This window comes from Hyperolius riggenbachi, chromosome 5 (genome assembly GCF_040937935.1).
Source record: "Hyperolius riggenbachi isolate aHypRig1 chromosome 5, aHypRig1.pri, whole genome shotgun sequence".
NCBI lineage: Eukaryota > Metazoa > Chordata > Amphibia > Anura > Hyperoliidae > Hyperolius > Hyperolius riggenbachi.
Genome location: NC_090650.1, coordinates 269,834,959 through 269,854,129, shown reverse-complemented (window position 1 = coordinate 269,854,129; position 19,171 = coordinate 269,834,959). Strand labels below are relative to the sequence as shown.

Sequence of the window (19,171 nt, the reverse complement as noted above, 5' to 3'; positions counted from 1 at the left end):
CTTCAGTAATGCTTTCCATACACTATGTGTAATATGGAAACTGGACCTCCGATATTCGTTTTGTACTCAGCTCTATTTGTTACTTAAACCTAAAGCAAGGCTTCCATATTTATTTATTTTTTTTAAGTCATACCAGTTGCCTTGCTATCCTGCTCATCTTTTTTGGTTGTAATAGTGTCTGAATAACACACCTGAAACAAGCATATGTAGCTAATCCAGTCATATTTCAATCAGAGCACCTGAGCTGCATGCTTGTTCAGGGTCTATGGCTAAAAGTATTATGCTGGGCATACACGGGTCGATACTTCCTTATTAATCGAGCCTCTGATGGCTGAGATTGATAATTTCCGACAGGTCCGATCACAGCGCGAATCGATTCCCCGCGGGCGGACAATAGAGGGGAATCGAGCTGAAGAAAAGGAAGCACCCGCGGGGACTAGCGGGAATCGATCTGGGTGGCCGCGAGGACACGGCGGGAGTTGATCCGGCAGCTAATCGAGCCGCCGGATCGCTCCGTGTATGCCCAGCATTAGAGGCAGATGATCAGCCTGATGATGCGTTGTTTAAAAGGAAATAAAACTGGAAGCCTCTCTATATCCCTCAGGGCCCGTTTCCACTTGCGCAGAAACTGGGCCGAATCCGCAAAGTTTCCCCGTAGGCAAATTGCACAGGAAAACTCTGCCATAGAAAACAATGGCACTGCTAGCCGAATCGCTTGCGTTAGCAATTCTAATCGCTAACGCTAGCGATTCGAATCGCTAACGCAGGCGATTCGTCCGGCATTTCCATCCGAATCTGTGCGTAACCGCAGTTTCAGAAGTGGCGCCACGCGTCTCGCAGACGCGTGCAGCTGCAGTGGAAACGGGCCCTCAAGCTTTAGGTTCCCTTTAAGGGCCTACTCCAAGATTTTTCCAATTTTAGTTTTAAAAACCATGGGGGAGAGTTGGAGAGCAAGAAAAAGTATAGATGCCCTGTGTTCCCATTTGGGAGAATTCACTCATTTTTTGCCCAGACAGGTTGTAATCAAGAGAAAGTAAAACATTTAGGGCCAGTTTCCACTTCTGCGGAAATCTGGCCGAATCCGCAGAGTTTCCCTGCAAGCAATTTGCACTGGGAAACTGCCATAGGGGCTAATTCTGCCATCTGAATCATTTGCCTTAGCGATTTGGGCCAACATTGCAGCATTTTACCATGTGGGCAGCAGCTAATCCCATAGCGTATCCGCAGACCAGGAGGTGGGCGACTTACGGCCGTGTGCGGCGGCTAGTGGAAACAGGCCCTTAAACTTTATGTGAAATGAGGAAGAGCTGTGCCCTTTTTTTTTTTTTTTTTTTTTTTTTTTTTTTTTGGTGTGTGAAGGAATTTCATGCTTCAGGCAAACCCAACTATTGAAGCAGTCTTTGCCCATACAGTGACAAAAATCTCTGCCTGCTTTCACGCTAGCATGCAGATTGGTGAGAGTAAGTAAGGCAAGCATTTACCCCACTGCGTGGGCGGAGAGAGCAGGGGGGTGTCTCTGCGTCTGGGTCTAGCTCCAATAGTTGCTTCAGCAGTCAGATTTGCTTGATGAGATTATATACTAACATGGTAGTAGAAGGTTTGGAAGAGGCACACCTTACCGCAGGTAGTGGGCTGCATAGCAAGGATGAAAAGCCACATCCAATGCAATATAAACAGTTCAAGGTCTGCCAGCACACCAAAGATAATTTGCAGGAGTGTTTATTCCTCAATACATTTGTCGACACAAAATATGACAATTGTTTCGAGGCCAAAGAAGGTCCCCTTCATCAGAAAGTGCAGGCATACGATACTCTAACAAGGGGGTGGAGAGGTATAGGCACCCCTGTGCATACGGCTATTTTCACTTTGTCAGGTTTGCTTTGAATTCTACAATTTCACAGTGTTTCTTAAAGAGACTCTGTAACAACATTTTCAGCCTTATTTCTTCTATCCTATAAGTTCCTATACATGTTCTAATGTGGTCTGGCTTACTGCAGCCTTTTCTAGTTGCACTGTCTCTGTAATATAACTAATCTTCTTACCTTTGTCGAGCCTTGTCAGCCCAGAGAGGAATGTGCTGTGATAGGGAGAAGTTATGCACACCTCCCCAATGCCCTGTGTGTGTGCTGTGTGTATGAGTCACAGCCAGCGTCTCTGCTCACAGCCAGCCTGTCTGTGACCTTGTAAACAGCTGTGAGTGCAGAAAGATCAGTTCAAAGCCCAGACAAGCAGCTAAGGCAACAGGTGGGAGAAACATTACAGCAGTGAAGTCATGTTTGAGAGGAGCCTCTGCAAATGGGCACATGCTCTGATGATGTATTTCCTGTTTGGCGGCCATCTTAATTGTTTACAAAAACAATGAATAAAACAGTGATTTTTATCACCAAGAAAGCAGCAGGAGCAGCGAAAATGTCACAGAGGGGGCTAGGAGAAGACTACAAACAGGCTGGTACTTTTATTTATGTAAGATTTTCACAGTACAGATTCTCTTTAAAGCAACAGGGTCAGCCATACTATGCCAGGAAAAAAAATCACATTTTTATTCGATAACTACCTGCTCTACTAACATATGAGGTGCATTGTACTGTCCATTGTCCAGGTTTTGATTTCAGTGAATTCTATTTAGTAAATAAAGAGAATTCTGTTCCAAGCATTTGCGGTCTTTGTTTCCTCTGATTGAAGCCAATACTGATTTTATTACCTCCCTTACACTTTTCTTTTTCCTTCTAGAATCTCTGTCATAGCTGTTTGCTCTGTAAACACATGAGAGAACAGAGGCTTAGAGATCGTATTTCAGCAGCACTGAACTGCCCTCAGCCCATCAGTGAGGAGCAGGAATGTGGGAGGGGAGATGACAAGCTTCTCTTTGTCCTTGGCGATGGCAAGAATAGAGCCAGTCTAAATGAAGATAAGATTTATTACAGCAGAAAGAGTTCTGAATAGATTGGAGTGCTTGCAATGCAGGGTGGGGTTCCAAGCTGCACAATGAACACAGAGCACTGGGTAAATGGAATTTGATTTGGTCGCTGACAATCCCTCTTTAACCACTTGCCAACCGCCCACTACCTATGGGCGGCGGCAAACTGGCACCCCCAGGGCCGTGTAACGGCGATCGCCGGTGGCTCCTGGGGGACTGAATAGCCGGGGATTGCACGCAGGGATGCGCACATCCGCCGGCATTAGGCTCTACAAGCACACTGATCCTGCCCCCTGATTGCCCACAGCACCCCTCAGACCCCTGTTTGCACCCAATCACCCCCCTAATCACGCATCAATTACTTCCTGTCACTATCCGTCAATGCTATATTTTAGATTAGGTTCTAAACTGCCCCCTGGGCGCTCCTGATCACCCCCCCCCCCCCCACACACCCTAAAGTAACCCTGAAGTGGAAAAAATGCCCCTAGGGGGCACTTTGGGAGGGGGTAACCTCTGGATTCTAAAGAGCCTTCCCTCGTCCTCCACTTCAGCCCTGCTACAGCTGTGGGACCCCAAGAATCTGGCGACAAGGGCTTATCAGCGCTGTGCACATGCGTAGTAGCATAGGAGCTTTTCAGTTGGTCAATAATTACAGTGGCAGCCTGCACAGGTGCACTAGCAGCTTTCCACTCAGGCTCTGGTGGAAATAGCTGAGCCCAATTGTGCTAGGCTATTTCCGCTGGAGACTGAGCAGAAAGCCGCTAGTGCACCTTCCTGGGCAGGCCACTGGTTTTACTGTTTGAGTGGAAAGCTGTTACTGTGCATGCTCACAGCGATGACCAGCCAGGCCACTGTTATTGTTATTGGTTGTTCGGGGGCGCCAGCGCTGGATTAGACTGGCTGAAGAGGGCGGGGGAAGCCTTATTACCCTCCCGTGGTAATTGCAGTAAAATCCCTTTATAGTAAACCCCAAGGGACTGGGAAAAGTGGATTACTATATCAGATGGTTACTATATCAGAAATAGTCAGTCATACCCAAGCACATACAGTACACTATAGTATGTATTGTATCTTAATACAATCAATAATTGGCAGTCATTTTTTATTTTCAATGCTTCAACAAGTGAGCACAATGTTTAAGCCAGATTGAAATGCATAGTGCTCAGTATGCAGGCATGGGATTTGCATGCAATAATCATGCAACAACTTGCACAGGAAGCATAGGTCTCACTAGTTAATGCAGATACAGTACTAATCGTGTGCTCCTCTGGCTACATTTCTGTGCAGCCTGAATGACACTTTAGTGTTGCAGCCATGCACAAGCAAGCCACAGATGATAAGCAATTGCCTCAGTAATCAGGCAGCAGCTTACACAGAAAGCATAGGTCTCACCGGCTTTTGAGGTAATCCGTGCAGGCCAAGAGTAGTGTGCAGATAGCAAGCAGGCTACAATTGGCCACCAGCTCGCCCACCAACCACAGCTCATGGGTCTCCGACTGACGTATGCACCTGCCCATTACCCACTATAGCCAGATACAGAATACCGCAGGGGCCACAACACAGGTTTATTGTAACAGGGGTTACTCCTATATATTTATAATGGTGCTTGGCTGGGACTTGGACATTAGTTTCTTGTACCAAAATATTTACTTTATCAGTTTAATATAATTACATTATACTGTATATATATTTTTTATAATACTTACTGACTCCCTTTAAAGTGGTTCTCCAGGCAGAACTATGCTATTTTGTTATCCCCATACAGCCATCCAGTTGACAACTGAAATATAAAGCTGTCCCCACATAAATGCAGTGGCTAGTGTAGTGTAGCTCTCAGGCGCTTCCAAGAGAAGAAAATTTGTATACAAATGTTGGTATTATTACTACATACTGAAATTCAAAGAGTGGTGGTTTAGGAAAATGAGGCTCTTCTTTCTCTCTGTTTCTCAGGAAATCTGTCAGAGAAAGAGGGAAAGGAAGTGCTACTGGAGAAACTACTGGGTGGAGTGCAGGTTGTTGTGTACTTCTCAGAGGCTGAATAATGTGGAGCAAATTTATCAAAAGCAGTGCAAAGAAAACTGTAACAGATGTCTATTACAAGGCTTCTGATTGGTCACTCTGATCAAGTGGTCCATTTCTCTTACCTGTTTTGCATCAGATTTTTTTTCGAATTGTTGCACTGTTTTTGATAAATCAGCCCCAAGTGTAGGGGTTCAAAAGACACAGACAAGTACATAGGAGGGAAAGGGAATGGTGAAGAAAAACTGATAGTTTTGATCTCCCACTGGATTGTTGAGCAACACACAAAGGACTGTATGATCTTTTCCCGTAATGCATTGTGCTGGTTAAAGGCCTGCTCAGTGTGTAATAAGTTAGAACTCTTCTTAGAAAAATACTACCACACTCACAAAGTCAGGGGATCGCAATTACACAAGGTTCACTCCACCTCGATCAATAATACTTCAATCCCTGTGTCACAGGGAACAGGGATTGAAGTATGCGCAGTGATTAAATCCAAGTAATAAGTTAGAATTGAGAAACTGATTTTTTTTTCTTAAAGAGAATCTGTACTCTAAAATTTTTACAGCAAAAAGCATACCATTCTGTTCATTATGTTCTCCTGGGCCCCTCTGTGCTGTTTCTGCCACTCTCTGTAAACACTGCCTAAAACTGTTAATTACAAGCCAGGATTGCAGCAAACTAACCACTGTGCAATTAGGAAAGGCTGCAGTAAGCCAGAGCACATTAGAACAGGCAAAGGAACTTATAGGATAGAAGAACTAAGGCTGAAAATTTTGTTAGTCTAGATATACGGCCATTGTAAAGGTACATACACAGGTCTGATTTTTTCCGAATGACCGATCGTTTGGATGGCAAATCAGGCGTGTGTACAAACGGTCGTTCAGCTGATAAGGCTGATTTTGGCGGATCCGTCAAAATCAGCCTTATCAGCTGAACGATCGTTTGTACACACGCCCGATTTGATGTCGAACGACCGGCCGTTTGGAAAAATCAGACGTGTGTATGCACCTTTATTCCTGTGAGCACTTTATTAGTCTAATCCATTCTAAACTGTGTGATCACCTTAAAGAACAAGTGACACCCATCCTAACCTAGAAATAAAAAAACACATATACTGTATACTAGTAGATAAATGCTAGTTCTATTTACATCAGATGTATTGCACTGTCCACGTTATGTTTCCTGTGAATTTTATAAAGGAAAAGGAGAGAATCCTATTCTAGGCAGTTTCCATCTTTGTTACCTTTGACCTCCTGACATCATTTCTTTCCTCACTTTTTTCCCCCTCTTGCTAATTGTGTATTCGTTTCCCGCCCTCCTCCCAGAGTCTTCAGACACTCCCACCGAGGTCTATACTAGGAAGTGCACTGTCTCATTAGGAGGGGGAAATAAAGTGAAGGGGAGGAATATATTATAGATAAAGACCCCCAGCATGCAGCTGTTTGGCAATCGCACTTAAGGGGCCAGTGCCCCTATGGTATGTGATAACTCCAAACCATAACAGCAGAAAAAGTTTTGAATGCAGGATTAGCATCTTTATCACTTAATACACTCAGACCAGTGGCTGTTGAAATTTAATTTTTATGGTGACAATCCCGCTTTAAGGGCCCATTCACACTAGAAGCGCTTTTCTGAGCGTTTTGCAATTGATTAGCGTTTTTTAAAATGGCTTTTTTACCGCAATTTTAATGAAAGTGAATGGGTCGATTTTAAAAACTGTTAATCGCAAAACGCTCAGAAAAGCGCTTCTAGTGTGAATGGGCCCTTAGATCCCACTTTTACTTCTCACACCATCAGAATTTTTATTTTTGATCCTACTGGAATTTGCCATCATATTTTTATGCACCTTTTTAAAATGTCTTTTTGACGTAGGGTTACGAAGAGAAGATCCGTTTGAACAGTCACTTGATTATTTACTATCTTGCTACACATGGTTCCTATGGGAATATTGTATCCTCAACACAAACACTAGTGCACGTCATGGAAGGGGCTCTGGGACGCCCAAACACACATGCAACACCAAAAGGGGGAGTACAGGTGAGCCCCAGTGTTCCCACCACCAGGGGATTCACCCACACTGCCTCTAAATGCTCAATGCAAACACAAGAGAAGCAAATGCTCACTTCCAGCCAGCAATTGCCCATTTTCTATTGGTCTAGCAGAAAACAGGTTACAGGGTTCAGTGGCACATAATCGTAGACTGTGACCAGCGTGCAGGTAAACCTCAATACCCCCCTCCCTACACTAACCTGCATCTGCATACTGGAAGGTGCAAAGAGGAATATTGTATCCTGCCTGATCCTTTTTGATTACTTAAAAATCTATCAAAAGGAATTGTAAAAATGATCATACATCATTTTGTTTATTGGTAACTTGCACACATTTACACTTTACACTTTTAGGATAGGAAAAAACACTTGGTCTATTGACTGGACATTGCTTGTTGCTCCTGTTTCTTAAAGCGGGATTGTGACTATAAAAATCATATTTAAACAGCAACTGGTCTGAGTGTATTAAGTGATAAAGATGCTAATCCTGCATTCAAAACTTTTTTTTTTTTTCTGCTGTTATGGTTTGGAGTCATCACATATCATAGGAGCACTGGCCCTTTAATTGCCATTGCCATCGGCTGGCAAAACAGTTGTGAGGGAGGAAATTTCAGGATTACCTTCAGTCAAAGGTTATCAAGATGGCCACTGTCTAGAATAGGATCCTCTGCTTTTCCTTTATAACATTCACAGGAATCATAACGTGGACAGTGCAATACATCTGTTATGTAAGTAGAACTAGTATTTATACTTATATATGTGTTTTTTATTTCTAGGTTAGCATGGGTGTGACTTGTTCTTTAAGAACTGATAGGGTGCATACTCACTAAATGTGATGCTGTCCGCTTTAGTGCAGAAACGACTTAGAACTGACGGCCCATGTTAATCAGTGTCTTGTTTATATCTAATGCCCTTTGCAAAACAATTGACACACACACATGTTTGTATCTGTCGTATTCTATGAAGCGCCTCTGAAAATGTGTGTAAACACATTACATAATGTATGAGGCCTAGGAATGCCACTGCTTTTGACTATAGACTGTATATTGTACCGCTTTGGAAAACAGTGGTAACAAATGTAATAGCCTGGAAATTGCTCATAAGCAGAATTCAACCAGCTATATAAAGACTATTAAAGGGGAACTCTGTGCGCAGACTAATATAATGCAGAAAATATTCATGCATACAGAGCAAAGTACACATGGACCTGGGAAGGCATTCCAACAGCTAAAGAGTTAGTCACCATCCAGTCCATGTATCTTCTGCATGTGTTCATTTAAAACCAAAGGCTGACAGCTGAGCATTTCTGGTCATGAGTTCATGCTGGGAGTTGGCTGTGGGATGTAGCCATGCAAATGAGGATAGCATGAATTGTCTCCCTTTGTGTCGTCCTATTAAAAAGCAAGAGTATGTGAACACTGATTAGGCATTAGGGAGTGGATTCACTTTTTTACATGGCTTTAGACCACCCCCTCCTCCAAGCACAAACTCAGAACCTAAATAATGCTTAAGGGCCGGTTCACACTGGTATAAAAAGCAGTCCACAGTGTTTCGAAACGGACTAGATCCTAACTGATGTGTACAGATACTATGTTAATCAATGAGATCTGTTCACATTACTCCGTTCAAACAGATCTGTTTGGTCCGTTCCACCGAACAGAGCACAAGTTTGGGGAGGCTGAGATTTTTCCAGATTGAGGGATGCGCTACATTGACTGATCACTAACGTTCCAGAGGGTCACAGATGCCCAATAAAAACTGTTTAATTTTTGATGGATACGTTCTTTGATCCGTACAATGTGAACAAGCCCAAGCTCTTGAGCCGTCAGCCGGGGACAAACTGCTTTAGGCCCCGTTCACACTTGCGGTTTTTTAAAAACCGGAACGGATGTCCGGACCGCACCGGATCCGGACCGGACCTGATCCGTACGGTTCCTATCCGGATCCGTTCCGTTTGCATCCGTTTTCCGTGCGGTATGAACACGGTTGCAGTCCGGATCCGTTTGAGATAACAAGCTGCTGGGGTCTGGGAGGTCGGCAGAAGCTCTGGGGTCGTTGTAGGGCCTCACCTCCTCGTTATCAGACGTATCGGACATGTTGCTGCCGGGGAGCTCCAGCGTGAGGTCGCTGCTTCTCCACTCTGTGGGCGCTGGGCCCATGTGTTCCCGTCCAGGATGGCCGCTGTAGCATGGAGGAAGCATGGGAGGTGGGGTGGAGCGTCCCTTTTTTACGGCCAGTGTGTTGTGCGCTCTCCGGTTCTCATTGCTTTGTATTGGCCGGATGCAACAGTCCGGCTCCGCTCCGGATACGTCTGCCGGAGGACCAAAAAATAGCGCATGTTGGATCTTACGCCGGAGTCCGGATCCGGTCCGGCTCCAGTCCGGACGGAACGGACGCATGTGAACGGACGCATAGACTTTCATTGCTGTGCCGTGCGTCCGTTCCGCATGCGGTCCGGCTCCGGCACGGCGATTCCGGACGGCGACCGCCAATGTGAACCGGGCCTTAGACTTGTAATTTTACATTTCTGTTCTAAAATGGATACTGTGATTGTCTCCATTCTATTTTTCAGGTACATGGGCATTGGGCTGTCCACACAGGGTGTCAATCTGAACAGACTCCCAGGTACGTTCAGGATCTTACAATGTGTAGAAGTAGTAGTGTGCTCCAACACCCATTACATTTTACTTATGCGATACTTTAAAGCCCATGGAAAGCCAACATTGATTAGGGCAAATTCTTAAAGCGATTAAGGTTGGTTAGTGTCATTATAAATATTAACTATAGAATTGAACTTTGTAAGCTTAAAAATCCATTGTGCAGCTGTGCTTAGCCATACAGACCTATTATCACTAATGTCTGAGTTTCCTGTGTACAGTCTGTATTCCTATAATTGCTCAACACCTGCTGCAAGCAAAGTATGGAAATCAGTGCAGGGTGGCAAAATACTCAGTGTTGCACAGCTGTACATTCGTATATGGCAGCCAGGACAGGGTGCAGAGGCACTGAAAGTAAAAGAGATGCTGTGGTCCTAATTAGGGTAGACAGCCACTGCTGTAGCAAAGATAAGGTCTCGCCCTGCCCTACCTATGAACGCACTGTGCTTGGAGGAAGAGCATTTTTATTGTTGGGGTTCTAAGCATTACATGAATAGGTTGTTGATCAAAAGCAAACCTGAAGCCAAATTAAAAAAATAAAAAATAAACAGGAGGGTGAACATCTAAGGAGGGTGAATGCTTTCAAATCTCCCAATGCGGGAGGCTTCAGAAGTCTTCAGGAGCCTGAGTGCTCCCAAAGACTGGTGGCTCTGTACTGCACATGTGCTCTATGGAGCACTCGGGCTCCTAAAGACTTCTGCAGTCTCCGACCCGGTCGGAGACTAACGGGCAGACAGCGCTAGAACAAGGGGACCGTAGGAAGAACAGGAAGGCTCTATAGGACCCAGAGCCTTACCCCTCCTTAGATAAAGTATCGTTTTTTATTTTCAATTGGCTTTGGGTTCTATTTAAAGTCTAGCAGTAAACCACACATATCTTGTGCGGTTGTGACCCGTTGCTGTCACTCATTGTCTACTTATGAATCCCATTATCAAATTTACTTTGATTTCTGACATCATCTTAAACCACAATATATACCGTAATGGTAAAAGATATACAGTATAATGTGTGTACATTTCTCATTTGCTTCTCTTTTTGCTTCCCTGTTATGATAACAACAAGGTTGGGATAAGCATTCTTATGGATATCATGGAGATGATGGACATTCTTTTTGTTCTTCTGGAACTGGTCAGCCATACGGCCCAACATTCACAACTGGCGATGTCATTGGATGTTGTGTGAATCTGATAGACAACACTTGCTTCTACACTAAAAATGGACACAGCCTAGGTAATGTGCAAATTCAGTGACTTCGGTTTAATGCTCACAAATTCAGTTTTAGCAAGAAGTTTTAAATCAGGATGATACCATTTATTGGCTAACTTAGAGGTAAATAAAAAGTAAGTTTTTGGCTAATAAGCCTTTATAGGACTTAATTCCTGAATATTGACAAGATGTTAAAAAAACAAAGCTTATGCTGGGAATACACGGTTCGTTTTTGCCTTCGTTTAAACCTTCGATTCGTTCGGTAAACGAATCGAGTGTTGAAAACGTATGTGAAAATAGTCATAATCTCATTATAGTTTCGATTAATAGACCCCAAAAACGAACGACTAGTGATCGAACATGTTTGATATTATCTCTCTTTATCCATCTAATCGAGCCATTGGTAGGCTTGATGGCTGTTCAGATCGATTATATATTCGTTTATGCTAGTCCATCCCTGTAAAAAGGGATTTTCGTTTCGTTTCTTTGCAGCCTTCGATCATTGGAAAAACGAAACCATCAGAATCGAAAAAAAAAACGAAACCGTGGGTGGTGATATTAACCGTATGACCGATTATTTCGGGATCGAAAAGGACAAAAGGCACAATCGAAACGAAGGTTTAAACGAAGGCAAAAACGAACCGTGTATTCCCAGCGTTATATACACTTGGAATTCAGAGAGGAGAAACATTCTTTTGCAAATGTAAATAAATGTAATTAGATGCCTTAATTGCCATTTCAGGAGGGCTCACAGGCATGCTAGCTAATTGATGACAGATAAGACCACTAGTTTGTTAAAGGGAAAAAAAGGTTACAAATAAAGTTAAACTTACCTGTGGTGTCTCCCAACCCCCCCCCCCCCCCCCCCCCCCCCCGTGGACGTCCTGTGCCTGCACTGGGACAGAACAATCCCCCAGTCCCCACCACGGCTCACTTCCAGTATTTGCGACTGTAATGTTGCAAACCACTGCGCCTGCGCGTCCTCGGGTGTGCGCCCTCGTTCCCGCTGACTTCACTGGGAGCTTTCTGCGCAGTATGCAATTACTTGGAAGATGGCTGCTGGCATTATTGTTCCATGTGTGTTACTCTGAGATTGCTGGAACTAAAACAGCAGCATGACAGCCAAATAACTAATAGAAACCATTTTTAATTTCTTTTAAGATGAAGCACACACGCTAGATGGTTCTTGGTCGGGGTTGCCTCTTTCGATTAATCTAATGTGTGTACAGCGGCCCCTGATTTCCCTGATGTGTCGGCGAGTGATCAGCCTGGTGGATTGGCATGGTTTACCTACGCATCCCGCCCCTCTGCATTCCATGTCGCATGGTTGACCTTCCATCCCTATCTATTGCACCAAGATGCTGGTGGAATCCTGGAGGCTAGCAAAATGTTTGTACAGCATTGGGACTCAATCAAGTCCCGATCCCTGGGGGTGACAGATATTGAACGTGTGTACACACATTAAGTTGTCGGCCTTCATGTCTATCTCAGTTTGGCTTTCCCTAACAGCAGGTTTCCACTGGCACGCCACGTCTGTTCCGGAAACGGTCACCCTGCTATGCAAATTTACATCCAAATCGTTATAGCCATGCCATGCATTGCACTGCTGGCGATTCAGCTGCAGCCTATTGATTTAAATAGGCTGTGTTTTCTGCATCCAAAATTGCATGCGAGAAAACGCTTCAGTTTGACTGCAGTGGAAATGGGTCCTAATGCTAGCCACACATCTTTCAGTTGCAGTTTAATGGCGCTTTAAACCTAATAAAAAGGAAGAATGATCAGTTAATTGCAATTGTAGTTTGAATGGGAGATCTGTAAGATTTAGATCAGGTAGAAAATGTCAATCTCCAAACAATTGTTTCCTTTGTGATAGTTTTAAGAACAGCATATTAAAATTATGTATGTGTTGTTGTTGTGCATTTAATTCTTTGTTAAAATTGAATTTTCTGAAATATTTAACACAGGTTGCAGTCATAACACTAGGCTCGTAGCGCATAGAAACTTTGTAAGGAGAACAGCCCAGCACTGGCTGCATGTCCTCAGGCACTCAGTATAAAACTGGGTAAAAGGGTGCAGGCTGTATACCTTGGCCTCCCACTAGGGAGTCTGGTTAAATATCTCACTGCATGCAGTGTGTTTATTTACCTGAGAGGGTAAGAAGTGCAAGCATATTGCGAGATAGGGAAACATAGATATTACCCTTATTTTCTGACATGAGCAGTCCTTCTCGAGGAAACAGAGCTTTGTTTGTTCTACCAGCTATGTATTCTGACAGTCCGGGAAGGTAGCACAGTGTGTATTCATTAAAACCTGTCATTCTGAATGCTGTGCACAGGTCATTGGCCAATGAAGAGGGTGTTTCTAGATGCATGGCTTTATTTGCAATCTACAGACATACTGGAGGAAGCACAAGGGAAGGGAATGATTCCTGTTTGTATAACTAATGTATGCATGTCACTGCTGAAGCTGTATTTTGTCTAAATATTTCTTTTCAAAGGTTTTGTATTATATTTTCGAAATGCATCATGTTATGTTTTCTTGCTTACACAGGTATTGCCTTTACAGACCTACCGGTGAGTTGCATTCTTGTCCTTTTAGTTTTTATTTCCTATGGAGCCTAATAAAGTATTCAAATTACAATCTTTAAGGCTAACCATGTGTTAAATAGTGGATAATATTGCACTTTTTAGTTATGACAGTCACACAAAAAAATCATTGAAGCCTGCAATGTTTTACGTACATATGAATAGGCACCTTATACTTGGGGAACATGCTTCAGTCTACCTCCTGACCCCTATTTATGCTATTTTATTTATAAGGGGTGGGGATTTCCTCTGCCAGCTCATTGGTCAGTTTGTTTCATGTGATGTCGGCTAACATCAAGTGATGCAGTGTGGCTAAACATAGAGCATGTACTCTATTAATAGCTTGTAGTAGTAAGGCGAGATAAACACCATTGGACATTACTTGATAACACATTTATAATAGATCAGTGTCCTTGCCTAGCACCCTGTTTATTGCCTGTTTAGAAGGGCTGTATGTCCTTACATTTTTCACTTAGGTTACTGTTGGCCTCATGTAACAGTGCACCATTCTGTAGGCACCAAATGGGGAAAGCAACCCCTCCCCGGAAAATAAAAATCAAGACCACTAGCAATGTTATTATTATTGTTAATATGCTAACATTTGACCTTACACCGCTGCAAGATAATCCTGGGCAGTCTAATAGCAATCATGGGTAAGGTGGCACTTTCTGCCCACATTTACAGTATTTCACAAAAGTGAGTACACCTCTCACATTTTTGTAAATATTTGATCATCTCATTACATGAGATAACACCGAAGATATAGCACTTTGATGCAATGTACAGCCTGTAACAGCGTAAAATTGCTGTCCCGTTAAAATAACTCAACACACAGCTGTTAGGGCCTGTACACACTGCTGCGCTTTTAAAATTGAATGCGTTGTTTAATCGCAAGGTGGCACACGATTCTGTGTTATTTCCAAGTCAGATAAATGAAATACTATATTTTGGATTGACACGAAACCATATATTGAGCTCTCAAATTACGAATGGTCAAATGGTGAATTATGCTTGAAGGGCGAGGGTCTTTGCTGATTCCCCCCCCCCCCCCTCTAATATTAGTTGAAGGATCTGTCCTTTCAACATTAATTTATATTCTGAAATGTATCACTGGTGATTCTGCCAGGTAATCTGTACGGAATGTTTGGTTACTGATAGTTCTATGCACAGATGGAGATATTGCTAGCTAGACAGTTGGAAAAAGTAATTATTTCCCAGAATGCAACAAGGTTCACAGCAAACTGTCAGAACCAAGGCCCTGACAAAACTGTGGTAGGGATTTCACTACAATATGAGGCATACAAACTCATCCCCCCCACCCCCACCCCCAATAACTATTTTAGAAAAGGTAGAGATTTCTAATGGGAAAGGAGGCATCAGCTACTGATTGGGATGAAGTTCAATGCCTGAGTTAAAGTTCTTTTTTAATACTAGGCAAATCATGTACATACCCCATGTGTTGTCAGTAAAATGAGCTGCTGGCGATTTCTTTGCGCCCTTTTTATTTGCAACTGAAAGATATTCATTGGCTGTAAAGACACACAAAAAGTATAAACATACATACACTGTATGTGAAATACACACACAGCTATTGTAATTTTAAAGAAAGGAAGTACAAAGAGTCATGCAGTTAACCATTTTATACATTGTTGGCATACAGATTTGGAAGTACTCCACAAGGTGCTAAATTTGAAACAGAGTAACGCAATTTAATGTCCTCTAGGAGAACTGTGAGCTACATTTTTGGTACACACACACACACACACACACACACACACACACACACACACACACACACACACACACACACACACACACACACACACACACACACACACACACACACACACACACACACACACACACACACACACACACACACACACACACACACACACACACACACACACACTATAATTGACGACGTGGGGTGTAGCTCTCTCATCCCAATATCACCACAAATTAGTCTGCTCATGGCTAAATGTCAATCTAACTGGAATGCAACCTATATACATATAGCTCTCTATAGGCCCACCATTATTTTCCAGCCTGCTGTAACTCTTGGGCATGGAGTTCACTAGAGCTTCACAGTTTGCCACTGGAATCCTCTTCCACTCCGTAACAACATCAAAAAGCTGGTGGATGCTCCTCCATCGTCCATTTGAGGATGCCCCACAGATGCTTAATAAGATTTAAGTCTGGAGACATCGTTTACCAGTCCAGCACCTTTACCCTCAGTTCTTTAGCTGTCACTAAAACTGAATTGTGCGTTCCAATTTTCTCCTAATCATTCTCTGAGACATCAGAAAAATGGGTAGACAATTTTTCCTTCCTTGAACTTCTTACTGCGTCTGGTAGCCATGATAAGGGAAGCGTAAATTGTTGATACAAGACATTTAGGGCCTTGTGATTTTAAAACCCAAAGTTATGTTTTTAACTCTAGGGCAATTGGTGAAGGACAAATGTTGTGTCCAATCTTTTGTCTATGACGGGGCTGAGCAAACTACAGCCCGCTGGCCGGATCCAGCCTGTTGCTATTCTTAATCTGGCCCTCCGATAGAGGGCTGGATTTCTCTGGTCTCCTCTCCTCTCTCCCTGCAAAGTTGCGTTCGGTACCTAACAATAGGTCAGTGCGCACCAGCGTGACACGGCCATGGAGATCACCGCTGGAAAGTGCAATTGGGCAAGTCAAGACCTATGCACACTTCCAACACTATGCAGGGAGGGAGGAGAACAGAGGTATGCTGGCTGCTAGAGGAATGTGGACTTCAGTTAGAAAAGTTTGCCCATCTCTGTTCTATGATATCCTGAATGTTAGATTGCACAGTCAAGCTTTCACCTGTATGTTAATGATATTTACAAGGTTAACCGGTTTGGAACCACAGTAAGTAGAATTTACGCCACAACTATGGCTCTCTAACTCTGATTAGTTATAGATTCTACACCGCGGCTTACCATGGTCCCCAGCTGATCGCTGCTCCTGGAGGAAGTAAACTCTGCTGTCATTTGACAGCAGAGTTTCCTCCTATTGGTAAGGAGCTAGTTTCATTGGCTTCTTACCAAGTAATCACAGTGATCACAGAACGGCCACATAAAAACAAGGCTTTGATCCTCAAGGGGCCAGAGCCTTGTAGTCTGTAATGTGTTAAAGGAATACTATCAAACTTCATCAATTTCTGGCAGTAGCCAGCCAATAGTCTGAGCAAACACAGCATATCTTTTTGCTGTGCAGTGTCTTTTTTTTAATTTACCTTATAGAGTGCGTCCCCTGAAAAACTGACGGCGTCGGGGAATGGGGCAGCTCATTATATGAGGGGATTCCCATATTACAGTGTAGCAGTGGATTTTAGCTTTCCCCACATTAGAGCGCATTATTCAGCGCATGACCCGCCGAAGCAGCCTGCTATAAGGAGCGAGAGACAACCGCTCTCGCTCCTACTCTGCCCAGCCAATCCGCCCCAGGAGACTTCCGTGTACCGGGCTGCCGCCGCATCATCATTGTTTGCTATGCAACGGCAAACACATTAGCTGGAGGAGGGCACGTCATTGCTCCTGAAAGCATTGGGAGCAGAAGGGGAGGAAGGATCATGACGCGCCCTCCTCCAGCTAATGTGTTTGCCGTTGCGTAGCAAACGATGATGCGGCGGCAGCCCGGTACACGGAAGTCTCCTGGGGCGGAGTGGCTGGGCAGAGTAGGAGCGAGAGCGGTTGTCTCTCGCTCCTTATAGCAGGCTGCTTCGGCGGGTCATGCGCTGAATAATGCGCTCTAATGTGGGGAAAGCTGAAATCCACTGCTACACTGTAATATGGGAATCCCCTCTCATATAATGAGCTGCCCCATTCCCCGACACCGTCAGTTTTTCAGAGGACGCATTCTATAAGGTAAAATAAATTAAAAAAAGACACTGCACAGCAAAAAGATATGCTGTGTTTGCTCAGACTATTGTTGCAATTTTGATTTATGCTACTGACAGAAATTGATAAAGTTTGATAGTATTTCTTTAAGCAAAGTATTTGAGGTCATTTCTGAGTAATATGTTGGTGCTTTATAAATACAATAAATAAATTTCTGAAAAGAATGTCACTGTAGAATAATTTGTAAGCTATTGAGTCCAAGAGTATTGTCTTCAGTGTCCATTTCAGGATATCTTTCTTGTCTCATAAAGCTAAAGTCAGGACATAGGTTTTAGAGAAGTATATCAAAATAGACCCTGTTAAATATTTTAGAAATATTTCCAGCTCCTGACTGTCAGTTACTGAACTGTTTAGTATTGTTAGAATCCACCAAGTTTGTCTTTTTTTACCTAGTGATGATTATATAGACTTTGATTACATGGTTACACGAAACTATTTTGTCTACATGTTTTGTGGTTAAACTTAAGCTTCAGTGTATGTAGACTGTTAAAATCAATGTTTGTAGAGCTTCTTATTAGTTCGGTATGTTTGTAGTTAAGCTAATGGCACGCTTTTTGCTGTCATTCTTTGAAGACTGTTTTATGTTGATCCCTTTTTTTTTTTTTTTTTTTTTTTTTAAAGCCAAACCTGTATCCAACTGTTGGACTTCAGACTCCAGGTGAAGTGGTTGATGCAAATTTTGGACAGAGTCCATTTGTGTTTGATATAGAAGACTATATTCGGGAATGGAGAGCCAAAATTCAGGCACAGATTGAAAGGTTCCCTGTTGGTGGTGACTGGCAGTCTGTCATTCAGAAGTAAGTACTTTTTTCACTGTCACTTTGGCACAAGAAAAGGCACTGATGGATAAAGAAGGGACAGGAGGGGCACAAGGGGACAGTAGGGGGACAAAAGGTGGCACAGTGTGTGTGTGGGGGGGGGTACATGGGGACAGAGGAGGGATACTGAAGGGACAGGAGATTGCGGTAGCAAAGTGTTTCGGTTAAGAACAAACCTACAATGCCCATCTTGTTTGTCAACCAGGGACTACTTGTACTTTGCTAGGTCCTGCAGTTATACTCTGGATTCTTCTGTTCTCTAGGTCTGTATTATTGTCTTTAACCCCATCTACTTCTTCGTAGCTGCAGAATCTTCAAGTCAGCAGAATATAGCACTTGCATATTCTGGCCACAGGTCACATGACTATTGTTTTGGCTTAAACAAATGGTATTTCAGCTTTAATTAAGTTGTAAAGTACAGTATGTACTTTCCATGCTCAAGGCGTATGGGAGTGCAAATAATACTTAAAATTGTCCATACAATTTATTCTGTAATCTGGAAATAAACGATTGTAATTGTATTGGTGCACCTCCTCAATTTGCTGCTGACCGTTACTAAGTTGCAGTAAGTTCCCTTACATCAGTGGTCCATACCCTGGGTTTCATGGACTTGATAGATTTCAGTAACCACTCACTGAAATGTATCATTACTGTTAGTTCTAAATGAAAGCAAGAATCCACAGAAGTATAAGGCCTCTTTCACAGTGCAACGTTAGTCACACGTTATAAAATACTTTAACGCAGAGTAACGCATAGCAATGCAAAGTCTGTGCGACATTCACAGTGCACACGTTGCGTTAGTATGTAACGTGTAGCGTTATTAAAAAGTGCTGCATGCTGTGCGTTTAGCAATGTATCTGATGCGTTGTGTGTTGCACATGCTCAGTAACGCGACGTTTTCGTTCCATCAGTATGCACCGAAAACGGCGCACCAGGAGACACAACGCAGTGCAAAATAACGTCCAGTTTCATAACCTACATGCGCTGCGTTAGGGGCACGTTG

At 43.3% G+C, this 19,171-nt stretch overlaps 1 protein-coding gene across 1 annotated transcript in view; it reads left to right on the top strand.

Moving 5' to 3' along the window:
* The window catches only part of RANBP9 (RAN binding protein 9), a 99,756-nt gene that overhangs the window by 45,354 nt on the left and 35,231 nt on the right, over positions 1-19,171 (top strand). The window contains exons 3-6 of the mRNA XM_068236918.1: positions 9,560-9,612; positions 10,707-10,874; positions 13,401-13,423; positions 17,972-18,147. Of these exons, the coding sequence (XP_068093019.1) occupies positions 9,560-9,612; positions 10,707-10,874; positions 13,401-13,423; positions 17,972-18,147 (420 nt within the window). The remainder of the gene's footprint in view (positions 1-9,559; positions 9,613-10,706; positions 10,875-13,400; positions 13,424-17,971; positions 18,148-19,171) is intronic.